The sequence below is a fragment of the Lethenteron reissneri genome, chromosome 39 (assembly GCF_015708825.2).
Source record: "Lethenteron reissneri isolate LAM-NWPU_2019-01 chromosome 39, ASM1570882v1, whole genome shotgun sequence".
NCBI classification, from domain to species: Eukaryota; Metazoa; Chordata; class Hyperoartia; order Petromyzontiformes; family Petromyzontidae; genus Lethenteron; species Lethenteron reissneri.
Genome location: NC_083817.1, coordinates 9694098 through 9710187, shown reverse-complemented (window position 1 = coordinate 9710187; position 16090 = coordinate 9694098). Strand labels below are relative to the sequence as shown.

Below are 16090 nucleotides of genomic sequence, written 5' to 3'. Positions count from 1 at the left end.
CATATAAGAGCGGTTTGCCTTTCATTTTTGGAAGAAACTAAATAAACAACCAGAGACCCAGGGGACAGAGCGCAACAGACGATGTTGTAGGTTTGCTCTCCAACACACAACCGGTGTGCTGAACTGAACTAGCCAAAAATTGCCACGATTTACTAATTGGCTGTGTTGCTTTAGTGGCGGGTTTAACGACACATTTATATTTACGCGATCTAACAACAAAAAACAACACCAACTCTATTATGGGTATTATTAGTCGCGACAGCCCGTGACTACGTGTTACACTGACGGGGTTACGGACTGTCTCTGAACAACCTCAGAGCCGAATCCTTCACCACAACGGTATCCCCACGCGGTCTTCAATCCCAGCACGAACCAGGCTCAAGGCCTGCTCAGCTTCCGAGATCTGACGAGACCAGGCACGATCACCCCGATCAACCCGCGTGCAATCGTTGCCATCATCTCGTGGTGTTTAACGAGACGGCTCCCGTGCGCGAGCCGATTTCGTCGCTCCGTCTCCCACCGTGGACACGCGCTCCGTCAACGTCCCCTCTTCTGGATGCCATCTCGTCGGGATTCTCATCATCACCACCACTACCACCATCATCGTCATCGGGATAAGCCGCTTTTGTTGAGCTATCATTTGTGGCCAGGTCGCTTCCGAAAGAGAAGCTAATAGCTCCGTGGGCTTTATCTGGTAAGATAAAAAAAAATGTTTATCTTTATTCTTATTTTATTTTAAGTGAGTTGTTAACCTTTCCTGTAGTTCCGCACTCCTGTGGTATTTTGTATATGTTTTGTTGTGACGTCCTGACGCGCCCCGACTGGACATTTGTGAACAAGAGCTTTGTAGGAGGTCCCATGATGTAGCTACTCACCACGAGCTCGCATTACTCTGATCGTGGCGTCGTCTTTGTGCTGTGTACGCCTTTTGGCGTCCTCTGGTCTAACACCGTTTTGAGACTCGGCTCCAGAGAAAGCTGTCTCTGGTGTGGACCAATCTGTTTCAAGGACAATGCATTGATTATCAGAGAATGTTTTTTTTGTCTGCATTCTGACCACAAATATTGTGGTTAATGCAGACGTGATTCCTTGTTAAAGGTTTCAGTTTGGTGTTCGAACATCTTAACACCTGTTTGTTGCCAGAAAAACGGGGAAAAACTATTCTCAATAACTTTATAGCTCATCGGATTCTTCCAGTATGAATCAATATACTGATATCATATAGATCCACGTCTTTCCCAAGCCCGTGTATCTTTGTTGCCGTGTTGCGATATGCACGAGCTGTGAAGAACAGCTTGCAGTCGCAAAATGGGGTTTGTAAATAATTTTATATAATGCACTGATCGTTTCGCTTGCGGCGTTAGCTGCAAACGAAACGTTAGCAGCAAATGAAACGAATTGACTTGATACCTACACAATGTGACCCCGGAGTGAAACCGATTATGAATCCAAATAGTGCTCGTGAAAGCCGACTGCTCGTGAAAGGGTTGTTGTTAACGTCAGTGAAGGGACAAAGAAATATTTATACGAAAAAAAGAACAGCTCCAGGTCGGTGCGACATTTCACGACGACTCGTTTCGCGCAACCGTTCACACACTCTGCGCAGGGCTGGCTTTTGACAGATATTCCGCAAAAAAATGAAAAGAAACGGTGCTTACTTAGCTCCTCAAATTCCCCTGGACCTTTGAGTCGTCGTCTCCCTCGTGGTACATTGTGGCGAGCAATTGTGGAGCAAAGGCTTAATTAACAAATGCCTACAACAACCCAAATGCCGCATCATAGGGGGCACGGTTTTTCTAATGAAGAATTTAACTGGCGGCAAAAACGCTGCCCCGAAAAAGTGGATTACCGCCCACCCCCCTTCGAAAAGAAAAGACTTAATTATTATTGTTAATTAGCATAGTTTGATAAATATTACATTAATTAAGGAAGCTTTTCATGCTGTGAATAAAAGCTGCATAAGCTGTTTTGAAAGATTTCTTTATACTGTGGGGCAATGCAAATACATTTTTTTCTCATCGCGTGATTACGATGTAGCTCCATTATGTTTCGCATGTATGGGCCAAACTATAATTAAACGCAAAAAAAAACTCAACTATTATTTTAATTTTACCAGGTAAGGGCCCACTGAGCTATACAGCTCAATAAAGTTGCTTATTGTGTGGAAATTTATAGCAGCCAAATGCCCTAAATGCGTGTCTCTAAATGTGGAGAGAAAAACCGAAAAAAATCCACGTGACCATGGGGAGAGAGACACGCAAACTCCAAATAAACAGATTTCAGGGTCGGGATCGAACCCAGGACCTCCTGTATACCAGACGAGGTAGTTAACATCTCGCCACTGTGGCAGCCTCATTCGTTGCAGCACAAATAATTTGTACAGAACGTATCATTTCAGCTTGAAAATTACTGAACACTTAAACTTCGCATGACTTACACATGAACAGCTACTGGGCAAATTTCGATTTAAAGCTTTCGTGACTGCATATGCTAAATTCCTCTTGGTATGCACATTCTTTTGTTAAGGCTCTCTTTTTCTTCCACCTCCAACTCAGCTTATATATAAGCTCCTAGCTTGGCAGTGTCTCATTCTTCACCTGAGGACGACTGCTTGCGTTGTAGCCGAGACGTCGTGAGAATTATTTGATTTTATTATGTTTTATTTTTATTATTTTATTACTTCCCTTCTACGTGACTTTACCGAAAGAACCAAGAAGAAGCTACTGGGCATTCTTTCTCGCAGATGCAATGCGAATTTTGTTGTGGAGCGATTCCAAGGAATGGACAATTGCAAATTTAATCAATTCAACAACGTGAATTAACGTATGGCTTCTGAACGTGTGTCTCAAGCTGCCACGAAACACCTTACGAGCTCAACGACGTCGACTGCCCAAGCGGGAGCTGATTAATTGGGTGGCATCCTGCTGATGAGACTCGTTGAATTCGAAGCCGGGATTTGCCTCTCGTTAACAAATCAAAATCTGCTGGGATGCATAAATTAACAAGAAAGGCCCTTTGGCAAATGGCTTAAATTATTAGAATGCTGCGGTGATTAAACATACTCCTTTAATGATTCACTAAGCATAATAAATAGTATTACAAACTTATAGGCACTACTTGCATATATATGCAAATACCCAAAACAAAGATCCCCCGTATAGCCTTAACAGACTTTTCGGGCAAGTTCTGTTAGCGAGTAGCACCTATGAAGCCCGGAACGATACACGAGGTGGTGGGTGGCCAGCACCACACCCGTCCGCGATGTTTACACACCGCACTAGGTACTTATTTGAGGCCGAGTCGACCTAGGGAAGGCCCAGGACCGGTTCAGATACTCGTCACTAGTATTGGCCGTGAGCGGCAATTGAACTCGGGTCGCCGGATTCAAAGATCAGCGCGCTAACCGCTACACTACCGCTCCCCATTATGTACGCACATGCATTCACACGGCCACGTATATCATTCAGAGCAGCGGTTCTTCACCTTTACTGCACCCTTGCACTCCTTTGGTTCTCAATCGTAAACGAAAATGTACAATGTTAATAAATACAGAGGTTCGATGAAACAAAGTGGTTGTACCTTACGTGCCCCGTACTTAATTTGTGTTTCGACGATTTACCTTCATAAAACATCCGGCCGAGTTAAGAAGGTTAAGAACCACCGATGTATACGTACGTTACGAAATGTCTCAAATTGGCTCGTTAGGAGTCGTACTTGGGCTCGATTGTGGAAGACGCAGTGACGGCCGGCGGTCTCGAGACTTAACGATGGAGCCGCCCAGCCGAAGGAGGGAGCTCCCTGGAGGGGACCCCCCCCCCCCCCCCACGCAGACACGGATCGTGGCGAGATCAAGCTCACGTTGCTGTTGCGGCCAGATGGATTGTCGTCACGATGTTGTTGCGACACCGTGAGTGTTGGTGACACGTACGTATGTTGGACTTCTTTCGCACCGTACGCAGCCAACCATGCTAAGCAGAGGTGCGGGAGAACGACAAACCAACTGAACACGCAACATTTACAATTTGGTGGCAGCGTGAGAGATGGGAATGTTTTGGAGAGGCTGCCATCCAGCAGTGGATAGCTCACGGCTGATGGTGATAAAACATGCTTAAATATTACAAAGATCCCCCGTATAGCCTTTAACAAACTTTTGGGGTAAGTGCGTTCGCGCACACCGAATGACATTATGTGACATCTTCCTGTAAGTCCAGGATTAGAACCATGCCCGTGTCGGTCATAGGGGGTTGTTTGAACATACTTCACCATTCTGGTCAGTGTGGGTTGATAAAAGGGGGTAGGGGGGGAGTTCTGATATCGCTCACAACTCGTGTTACCCGTGACTAGGAGTCACACTCAGTGCAGTGCACTAACCACAGTGCCACCGCTCACTACTCTCAATGGCATACAGAGTGCTGTATTTAGACAATTGCAGTTTGTAATTGCATCTCTCCCTCGTGCGTCTGTTCCTATCTATATATCTCTGTGATTGTCTCTCTATCTCTGTGGTTGTCTCTATATCACTTTGGTTCGTTCCCTGCGTCAGTCTGTGTCTGTGTCTCTCTGTGTCTGTCTCTTCATGTCTACAGCCGTGTCGATTTCTGTCAGTGTCTGTTTTCAGCGTATGTCTCCGCGTCTGTCTCTTTGTGTATCTCTCTCTCTCTCTCGGTGTGTCCTCTCTCTGTCCATCTCTGCTCTTCCACTTCCTCCGTATGCACAGGGCCCACATGTAGTGGTTGAGGTGCCTCTAAAAATATATTCATATATCCTGGATTCGTTTTATAAAGCGTGGCCGCTCACGCAAATTGCATCTCACACTCGCTGAGGAATCACAGACAGACTGGAAGGGCGTTGAGCCGGTGCCAACAATTGCTCTGCAGTTCTCGGTATATTAAGATGTTTCCAGCCAAACAGCGAGTGATCCATCAAGCACGTTGGAGGTCACCGGAGCCGCCCGGAGACAAGCAACGCGTGCGACGGGTGCAACACCCTTGTGCCATCGACAAGGCACCGATGGTATCGGTCCACGCTTTGCCGTGCTGCATTCTGCTGGCAGAGCGAGAGCACGGCCCCTCTCTCCTCGACGCTCACGGGTAGACGAACGGAGTTCCACAGCAACGTCTCTGTGTGTGTGTGTGTGCCGATGACCGGTACCAGCGGTGTCAAGATCGGCCTCTGTGGAGGAGGCTGGTGAAGGACGCTGCTGGGCAGTTGGAGGCAGTCGCCCTCCAACAGCAACGGAGAGCGGAGGAGCGACGCTCACAACAACGAGCGGAGCGCCGGGTGGCTAAAGCACAGCAAGTTGGCACAGTAGGGGGCACAGGTGGTGCATCAGCCAGTCGTCTCAGTCAGTCGACCCGTGGCATTTGGGTCTGCCCTGTGACCTCCTGCCAAGCGGATCACCGCACGAAGTTCTGAAACTCCCTTCCCGTGGGCGTCGAGGAGGTGCCAAACATACCCTGGCTCGCCAGGAACAACAATGTAGACTCCAGCCTGTTCCATCTGTGCGGGATAGAGCGTTTCCCCCTCGCACGCGGGGGTTTTCTCCTGGTGCTGCGGCTTCCTCCCATATGTAAACGCACATCCGATTAGTGACGGTTGGCTACGTGCGGTTCGAAAAAAGTTCAACATACAAACATACGTACATACGCTCATCAACTGGCCGAAAGCAGATTCACATAGAGAGGACCGCAGAACGTGGCCAATTGTTGGTGCTGGTTCACCGCGCGTTTGCCATCCTGCAGGTCTGTGGCTCCTCTCTGTTCAACCGGTTGGCACAGTAGGGGGCACAGGTGGTGCATCGGGCACTCATCTCAGTCAATCGACGCATGGCACCTGGGTCTGCACCGTGACCCTGCCAGCGTGCGTTCTACCACTTCACGTGGCCTCAAGGTGCACATAGCCTGGCACAAGCGTCGTGGTGACATCACCGCCACTTAGTGACGAATGGCGGTTGTTGTTGTTGGTGGTGGTGGTGATCCACCAACCGTCACTGCTGCTGCTTCTGGGTTCGGGGCAGCCCACGTGCAGCTGGGCTGCGTTGCGGCGTAGCCACGCAGACACGGCCCTCCTTGTGGTGCGCGCCTGACGAGACCATTACGCACGGATATATGACACGCACTTAAGCGTAGGCCAGTAAAATACATCCTCTGATGCCGCACGCCTGTGGGAGCTTTCACACGGGGAAATCTGAGCGCCGGGCGCAACGAGCGTTTATTTACTCATTTATTTGCAGCGGCGGCGGCTCCATCAGATTTTTATTATTAATATAAGTGCACGCGTGAACGCGCGTGTGTGTGTCCGTGTATGTCGGTGTGCAGAGGCAATATATTTATTTTCGCTTGCCTTAAAAGCTCGAGATAAAACGGCATGAAAACCCAGCCCGGGGTGAACCGCATCTGTGGAATCACTTACATAATAACGGGGGGTAATTTATTTTGCTTTTGCGAAAGTGATCTCGCCTGAAGGGACGAAAAGAATCAGGTGCCTGAGACCCCCATAGTTTATTTTGTCCCCAGAGCGTTAAGGGAACGGTGGGGGGCAAAGGGGGGGTGGGGGGGGGGGGCTAGGGTGAAGGGGAGGGGGTGGCGGGAAATGAGTGACGGGCACAACAACCGAACGGAATCAACTGACGTCGGGTTTGCGAATTCTAATGCGGTACAACGTCGCGTATCCGACCGTCCCGTATGCACCTTGACCAATTCACCGCGCCGCGGTGGCGAGATGTTAACCACCTCGCCTGGTGTGCAGGAAGAACACGTTGATTGCGAAACCCACATTTTCACAAAACCAACGTCTGCCAGCTCAAGGGAAGCGTTGAGTGGTAGCTCATTGATATTGAAAAGTCCTGTGCCAACGGTGGAAATTCCACATTCCTATGGCAGCAGCAGCAGTCAGTAGTGAACGCTCTTTCGAATGTTCCTCCGAGTGTTGCCGCGATCCATCAGCCTCTGGCCAGACCTCGCCCCCCACCTCCGTGGATTGACAGGCGTGGGTCTCCGCATCATCGAGTGTGACGACCGACGACGATCCGTGAGCGGCACCAGGCTGAGCGTGGGCATCTCCCGTGGGCGAAGCCACGTGCGGTGCGCGGGCTTTTTGTCTCCATCTCTTGTCGACGCACAACCGCCCCAGAGGGGCAAGTGCGAGTCGGGGACGTCTGGTGGTTGAGGACAGAGCTTGCGCACCCGGATCGCTCCAGACGGCGGCGTGGGATGTCCCTCCGTGTAGGTCCTACGGCAGGGACCAGTATTTATTTAAAAAGAGCACCAAGAGAGGTCAGCAGTGTGAACCAAAGGGGAACAAGGCGAGAAAGGTCAGACTTCTGATGATGCCAGAAGACGGTTGACATTGCCCGGCCGGTAATGGTGCACTTAAGGGGATGGCCCCTGAAACCGATGCCCCTGTGCGTGCGGTGCGTGCGTGCGGTGCGTGCGGTGCGTGCGGTGCGGGCATGTGGTGCGTGCGGTGCGTGCGTGCGGTGCGTGCGGTGCGTGCGGTGCGGGCATGTGGTGCGTGCGGTGCGTGCGTGCGGTGCGTGCGGTGCGTGCGGTGCGGGCATGTGGTGCGTGCGGTGCGTGCGTGCGGTACGTTCGGTGCGTGCGGTGCGGGCATGTGGTGCGTGCGGTGCGTGCGTGCGGTGCGTGCGGTGCGTGCGGTGCGGGCATGTGGTGCGTGCGGTGCGTGCGTGCGGTACGTTCGGTGCGTGCGATGCGGGCATGTGGTGCGTGCGGTGCGTGCGTGCGGTGCGTGCGGTGCGGGCATGTGGTGCGTGCGGTGCGTGCGTGCGGTACGTTCGGTGCGTGCGGTGCGGGCATGTGGTGCGTGCGGTGCGTGCGTGCAGTGCGTGCGGTGCGTGCGGTGCGTGCGATGCGCGCCCCAACAACGCGTCGCGCGCTCGCTGCGTGGGGCGCTTTGCAGCCAAATTCGATCGCTTGCGTGCTTTTTTGACATCTATATAATTGACAGCCCTTTGTCAAATCCGTGGAATGCACCGTGGCTGTAGGAATTCATACGCGGTTACAGCTGCTAGAAGCCGCCACGGTTGATTTTCCGATGCGTTTGATTAAACAGAGTGAGCCGCACGAAATCGGACGTAGGGTTTTTCCTCCTGGCTAAATGGCCAAATGCGTCGGCTGCGTCATTATACGCTAATAACGATTTGAAGTCTTTCGTCTAATCAACTGTTGGATCAGAGACCTCTCGCACGCCTCGTCGGTCGTGGGGGATTATTTGACCATACTTCACCGCACTCGTCAGGGCGGGGTGGCGGGTGAAGTGGGGGTGGGGCCACCGTGAGCCGTTCGGATATCACACGCCACTGATGATAGCCGTGGCCGGAGAATCGAACTCGCGTCACTCGGGTTCGTAGCGGCAGTGCCCTTAACTGCTGGGTCACCGCTTCACTCCCGGTTCTAATATAGCAATCAAGTGGGGTTCTAAATATTTCAACCACATTTGCGAATATGGTCAGTGTCACAAGTGGTGTGCCTGCAGACTCACACGAGCATAGGGTGGTGGGGGGGGCGAGGGCAGCACGCATGTATATCGCTGGCCCCACCGAGCTAGCCACTGATGTTAGCCGTGCCCTGGAATTAAGGCCCTCTACTGCGGGGGTAAGGGTCCTGGGGCAACTTCCACACCGTGTGCCCCCCCCCCTCCACCCCCGACGCCTTCAAATTACACCGGAAGCATTACATCTAACACCGTGACATCGAAGCGCAGCCCCGCCCGTCCCCCCAAAGCACGGGGCCCAGGGCGGTCGTCCTGATTCCCCGTCTACTCCTCGGGAACGGCTCTAACGGGAATCGAACTCAGGTGGGCTAGGTTCACAGTGCAGTATTCGCGCCATCATTGCTACCGCTCGCCCCCCTCGCCCCCACCCCTTCCAGCCAGATGTGTGACAATAAAAGCGATTGACTTTGTCGAGTTTGGATGCTTGCCCTCCGGTGGAGCCAGCTGGGGCCACCGACCCCCTGTTGAGATCCAGACATCACAACCACGTTAGAGTGTGGCTGTCACATTTTCTCAACTAAATCTTACCGTGCTTTTTTACATTATATTTTTTTTACCAGGTAAGGCCCCACTGAGCTACATATTGCTCTTTTGCAGAAGCGATCCTAGCCATCTCAAATCATAGGTCGACCAAGTGGTGCATCATCACGGGGAAATGTATAGCAGCCAAATACTCTAAAGAAATATTGATTCTATATGTGGAGGAACAAAACTCGGAGGACCCAGAGAAACATCCACTGGGAGAGAGACACGAAAACTCCAAATATACAGCAGGCGTCAGGGTCTGGATTGAACCCACGACCTCCTGCATACCGGGCGAGGTGGTTAACATCCTGAGACCCAACGTCAAGTTTCGTCGTCACGCATCTGACATTCTCGAGATCAACTTTCTCTGCGGGGTTCAGCGGATGTGACGAGAGAAGAGGCAGAGGGTTAGAAAAGTCACATGGCGGCAGAAAGCCAACGCCACTGACCTCGTGCAAGAATATCAAAGAGCATTATGGATCAACGTGGAAGTCTATGAATCGCGAAAGCAAATCTGTGGTTCTCTATGTAAGTCTACAGTGTTCTATGTAAATCCCCATGGACCAAGTTAAGTGTATGTTAGTTTATGGTTGCCTATAAAAGTGGACGTGGGTTCTACAAAAGTAAGCAGCTTATTTTGTGATGCTGCATTGGCAGTCGTGCAGAACACAATTAACAAAACCCTCAACACATCTGTCTGTAACACATCAGTGCTACGAGGAAGGTCCATTGCCCGGAATGTCACATATGTGACAAAGAGCTTTGTAGCCCATCGGGTTCCTCCAGTATGAATACATATTCTTATTCTGATATATACATATTTGTTCATTTTAAGGCAGTGCTATCGATGAATATGGTGTTCTATGTAATTCTATTGATCTCGATGTCTATGTATCTACCGTGTAAGTGTATGTGAGCCGATGGGTCTCTGAGTAAGTCCGCGGATCTCTGCGCACACGGAGAGAGAACATGTAGGGCTGCCAAACCCATGCAGGAGTGGGACCTCTGGATTAAGACGGGGAAGGCGATATTGTGGCCAGGCGTGGTGGCACTTTGTTCGTGAAAGTCCCAATCCGGCAGGGGCTCCAAAGTGACCCGAAGATGGCAGCACAGCAAGAAGGTTCCTGCCCCGCGTGTGCGGATTGTTGAGGTGTCACCACGTCGTGTGCGATAGTCTGGAAAGATCTTGATGAGCACGGTTTGGCTACTTATGTCGCGAAAGAAGTGTAACATACATTTACTGAATAGATAAATAACATTAGTGTTCTAGATTTGAAGTTTTCGTGACTGCAAGGATTCATACACTTTGGTTATTTCGGTAAAGTCACGTCGGTAAAAAACTTAAATTAATTAAATCACGACGTTTCATGCTTTCGCTAAGTTGTCCCCACCTGAAGAAGGACGCTTGTGTTGCGCCCGAAACGTCGTGATTTATTTATTTTTATTTTTTTACCTACGTGACTTTACCGAAAAAACCAAAGAGTAACATTAGTGTTGGTGTCAGTATTATTATTTATTGCATATGCACATCCCTTTGGCACGTCAATGCTGGACGAGGGGCCTTCTTTGTACAGCGGTCGTTAGAATCTCAACAGCGTTATCGACATCTCGATGTATTATGTCCGGTGTCCGGATCTCGGCATCGATAACCAGACGTGGCTAGCGGTGTCCCGATGCTGACAGCTGGTGGCCGGAGCGGCTCCCGACGGCGCAATCGATATTCCGATATTCGGAAGCCACTGGAGCTACGCACTTTTACATCTAGATTGCAAAACTAATTTCTTAAAAACTGCTTTTTGTGTTTAGTTTGCTGTCCTTCCCCCGCATCTCCGATCAGCACGGTTGGCTACGTGCGGTGCGAAAGAAGTTCAGCGCACGTGCAAGGATAACTTATCGCCCAGGATTTTGTAATGGGATGCATTTACGAAATCTAAAATCAATGTAACAACATTGTAAGACGATGGATTGAGTCTGCCTGCGGATTGAACCTAACCACGTAGAGATGTCAGCGTCACCTGTCACGCATCTTTCACTGCATCGGCGAGCCGTCTTAAGCTGCGATGTTGCGGCCGTCTGGAATGCTCTTCCCTCCGATATTAAGGAACAACTGGGAGCTAAGCACGTTTAAATCTAGCTTTAAAACGCATTTCTTTGGAACTGTTGTTTTGTGTTTTAAGTTTATTGTCCGTCCCCGATTAGCACGGTTGGCTACGTACGGTGCTAAAGAAGTTCAACACGCATAACAGCGGGGAATGGGTCACGGCCGTCGTGTCCACCGATGGCTGGCGATGTCAAGCCCCGGCTGGTGTCTGGTGTGGCGCGTGGAGTCGCGACGGGGAAACTGGGGGAGCCCCTCCGCTCGATCCCTCGCTCGCTCGCTCGCCAACAGCAGATGCGTTATCCACCATTCGCTTGATATACCACAACGTACGTATTAATGAGCTCGCGATCGTTACGGTCAGCTCCCCAGAATCCACTGCTGAATCTTAATGCGCGTATGTCGTGTGGTGGGTGCACGTGGTGTGTTTGTACGCATGGATAGTGTGGGGAAGCGGTAGTGTAGTGGTTAGCGCCCTGCGCGACGAACCTGGCGATCAGAGTTCACCAGTGACGATTATGTGAACCGGTCCTGGGCCTCCCCTAGGTCAACTCAGCCTTGAATGAATACCTGGTGCGGTGTGTAAACATCGCCCCTGGGGAGACAAAGGCGGTCGGACGTAGTGCTGGCCACTCACCCACTCGTGTGCTGTGCCGGCCTTCATAGGTGCTCGCTAACAGCACTTGCCCCAACAGTCTGCTCAGGCTATACTGGGATATTTGTCTGTATATGTGTGTGTGTGTGTGGTGTTGCGTGAGCTGGACTCCACCCGGCTGCCTTTGTCTCCCAAGCGCAGTGGTTCACACCCCACGCGCTGTGTCGATGTGACGCTGAGTCGAGATTGGGACCTGTTCAGGTTTCACTTTCCACTGGTGCTGGCCACGGTCGGGCTTGCTAACAATGCACGCCTCAACGGCCTATGTGTGTGTTGTGTGTGCTGTGTGTTGTGTGTGTTGTGTGTGTGTTGTGCATGTGGTTTGTATGTGTGTGTTGTGTGTGTTTCTGTGGTGTGTGTGTTGTGTGTGTCTGTGTGTTGTGTGTGTGTTGTGTGTGTGTTATTTGTGTGTTTGTGTGTGTTGTGTATGTGTTTGTATGTGTTGTGTGTGTATTGCGTGTGTTGTGTGTGTGTTGTGTGTGGTATGTGTGTTGTTAGTGTGTTGTGTGTTATGTGTGTTGTGTGTGTGTTTTGTGTGTGTTGTGTGTGTGTGTTTTGTTTGTGTTGTGTGCGCTGTTGCAAGTGGTGATGTCGTGGTAGGCACACTACCCTGTGCTCCCGACCTTCTGAGTTCCAATTTCTGACCACGACTAACACCCGTGGCGGGCGACATCTACATCGGTTCTGGGCCTCCTCTGGGCCTCAGTCCCGATTGTCACCATCAGCGCCGGTGAGACAAAGGCGACTGGGCGAACAAGTTCGTGCGTAGACGATGCCGCAGAGTGACTGGCAGTGTCACGTGTGTGCAGTTCAGATTCAGAATATTTCTTTAGGCTGGAGAAATCCGATGAGCTATGAAGCTCTTTTTGCACAGATGTCCACTAGGGGCATGGGGTCAGAACGTGTCAACAACAACAAATACACAACAACACGATATGAGTGCAAAGTATAGGAAAGGTAATCAAAGAACTTTAAAATATACAAATAAAACAATTATATATTTTTTTATCTTACCATGTGCAGGAGTGCCACGTGCTCCACACGTGGTCACGCGTGGCGCTTTCAGATGCGCTTCTTTGGCCGTCTGGAACGCTCTTCCGATATTGGGAAGCCACTGGAGCTGTCCACTATTAAATCGTCTATATTGACAACTCATTCTGTAGAACTATTGTTTGCGTTTAGTTTTATCGTCCTTACCCCGCATCTCTGATTAGCGAGGGTTAGCTACGTACGGTGCGAAAGAGGTTCAACATACATACAACGGACGAAACAGTGCGGTGAACATCAACTGTCAAAGCCATGGAAACGTGTAATTTACACCACTGGTCCAAGGGCTGTCAACGTGCAGGTCCTTGGTGCTGCTGGTAGTGGTGGATGGTGGTGATGATTGATGCTGATGTGGGTCAATGCCAACGCTCGTTTGGTCATGGAGAACACTTTTCATTGCGACCGACATGTTCACCGAAGAAAGTTTATTTTGCGAATGGAACTTGATGGCGGTACTTTACTGACGTTTCGTGCCCCCCCCCCCCACACACTTGAATGCTGTTGTGAGCGCAGCGCGCGATTTTCAACCTCGTGAACTTCAGCAAGACCAGGAGCCTGTACAGAGACGGGATGACGCCGGTTGTCAAGTCCACCAGTCGCCCGCAATGGTGAGTGCGAACTAACTGCTGCGACGACTCCCACCACCACACCAGTTCACTCCCGTGTCTGTTTAATTTACCCCGGTTTGTCGATGTCGCAAAAATGGTATTATTCATTCTCATGGCAAAGGAGATTTTGGGAGCCCAAACAGATCAACGTACCCCAATTCAGTCGCACAGATTGTATTGCATCTGCGAGCTCTGTTAGGCTGGCACGGCACATGAAACTAAACCAGTGGTTCTAAACCTTTACTGCAGCATGCAACCCTTTGGTTCTCAATCGTAAAAAAAAATGTTGACAATGATAATAAATGCACAGGTTTGATGAAACAAAGTAGTTGTACTTACGTGTCCGTGCTTAGTTTGTGTTGTCGATGATTCACCTTCTAAAGAAACCTGGCCACGTCTCGCACCCCCAGAAAGGGCATCTCGCACCCCCAGCGGATGCAGCGTGCACCCCAGGTTAAGAACCCCTGAACTAAACTATAAACTATGAACATGAAAGCGGAGCTGTTGCCAGCGCCAGGCATGGCCACCTTTCTCTCTCCACCGCGAGCAGTAACACATTGCACGAGGTGTTAACGTTAAGGCTGAGCTGACCTAGGGGAGGCCCAGAGGTGTAGGTAACACCTTCCAGTCACGTTACCAATTGTCTTACAAGCTTGAAATGAAGAAAAAAAAAACTAACAATTTGGTGGTTAATCACTCTACAAGCTCCCACATGGCTAAATACATCAATAAATGCCTTTCAATGAGCTCTCCCACACGGTTACATGTTATAAGGGCCATAAACAATGACTCACGATGGGCCTTCACGCAGTTCAACTAAGGAGAGTAGCGGATGATAATTCCCAGCAATCTCTCAGACACACACACAGTCACTTAACTACTACGATTCACTATTTTAGTTTGCCAGGTGAGGCCCACTGAGCCATACAGCTGTTTTTCAGAAGCGACCTGGCCGCGAATGGTAGCTCAACAAAGTGGTTAATCTTTTTGGTTATTTCGGTAAAGTTACGTGACTTTACCGAAATAACCAAGAAGATGAATCCCTGCAGTCACGAAAGCTTTAAATCGAAATGTAAGTGGTTAATCGTCGCGTGGAAACGCAGAGCAGCCAATACTGTTGTTCTTTTCATTGGTGGGTTAAGTTTGCAAAGTTTGAGCAAAACTCTTTGATAAATGTGGCCAGTTTTCCAAAGTTTCGTTCATACGAGATTAGCTTCGCGAGAATTAAAGTGATCCACGTTATGTACGGACAGATGGAAAGAGCTCATGCGTTGGAAGTCATTGGAAGATTAAAGAGCAAACCCCTGCAGTGAACAACGCTTCCAGGAATTGTACCTGGATGAGCAGCTTCATAGCAACAGCAGCAGCACACGAACCATCGCACCACTGCTCCGCAGTTTGCTCGTGCACGCACACACAGCAACATAAACCCTTCCCTTATGCTAATCCACACGCAGGCTCATTTGCACCGACTCCTCGGACGTTTTAATGAATACTCTCGTACGGAGCGATCCCGTTAACAACAACAAAGAAAGCCAAGTGCAGCTGGCGTTTGGCTCGCCCCCCCCCCCCGCCCGCATATTCCCCATTTGGGAAAGGTCCATTTGGCCTGAGTCTGATGCTCGCCACACATTCGGTGGTTGGTCCGTCTCAGCCCGGACGTTCCTTGCCGCGACGCCGCTTGCCAGGGTGGAGCCGAGCTCGGCACAAGGGGGAATTGTTGCTGGGAGAGGATTTGGTGCGTCGATTGTCACGGCATTACGGTTGGGTTAGATCGCGTCGATGTAAAAAAAAAAGATGTGTCGTTAACCCACCATCACACGGCGCAGCCATTTAGTAAGGAGCCGTCCGGGGGGGGGGGGGGGGCAGACATTTGTGACGATGTGTGACTAGGGGGGGGGGGGGGGGGTGATAAATGTGACGTCACATCAAAATGCGCAACTTTAAATAAATATAGACAACACGTTCTACTTAATTAACTAGACTTTTAATAAATGTTTTCTCCTACAACATCAGAGTGCAGCGCCACATTAAATACGCACTACAATGACAATAGTTTAAAGCGATTTGAAGCATGTTTTTGGGGGGGGGGCAGAGCTTTGTGATGTCATATTTGAGGGGGGGGGGTCTGACTTTTTGTGACGCCGTGTGACAAAGGGGGGGGGGGGGGACAAAAATCGTCCAAAATCACGTGACGTCATTTATGGACGGCCCCTAAGGTTTGTCAGGTGAACAAAACGTACAAATTAGTTGCGAGTTCAGCACCACCGGGTTGTGTTGGAGCTTAAACACGCAACATTTACAGTTCGTGAACCGCGACGTTTCGCTCGTGGTTACAACCAGCTTCATCAGGCGATTTGCCAGAATTGTGATGAAGTCTTCCTGTTTTGGGGTCTTACATGTTAATCTGAAAATAATATGGGTCGCGAAAGCCTGCGCGTCGAATTGTTGTAGCGTTCGTCTGCGTCTACCACGCACCGTCGGCATGGTCATCGTCAGACTTGTTTTGTGTTCGACAAAACGACGCCAAGATGCCAACGACTGTCGGAGCGTCATCCTCCGAATGACGGTCGCGCGCGCTCACGTGACCGTGACGATCGCCTTCTGTGACCCAGGGAGCAGAGACCAAGCGGGCACGAGTGAGAG

General features: G+C 50.3%; 1 protein-coding gene across 1 annotated transcript in view; it reads left to right on the top strand.

Moving 5' to 3' along the window:
* Positions 1-16090, top strand: part of AGBL4 (AGBL carboxypeptidase 4) — a gene marked incomplete at its 5' end in the record, with an annotated part of 423165 nt that overhangs the window by 210496 nt on the left and 196579 nt on the right. The window contains 1 exon segment of the mRNA XM_061567463.1: positions 13350-13444. Within this exon segment, the coding sequence (XP_061423447.1) occupies positions 13350-13444 (95 nt within the window).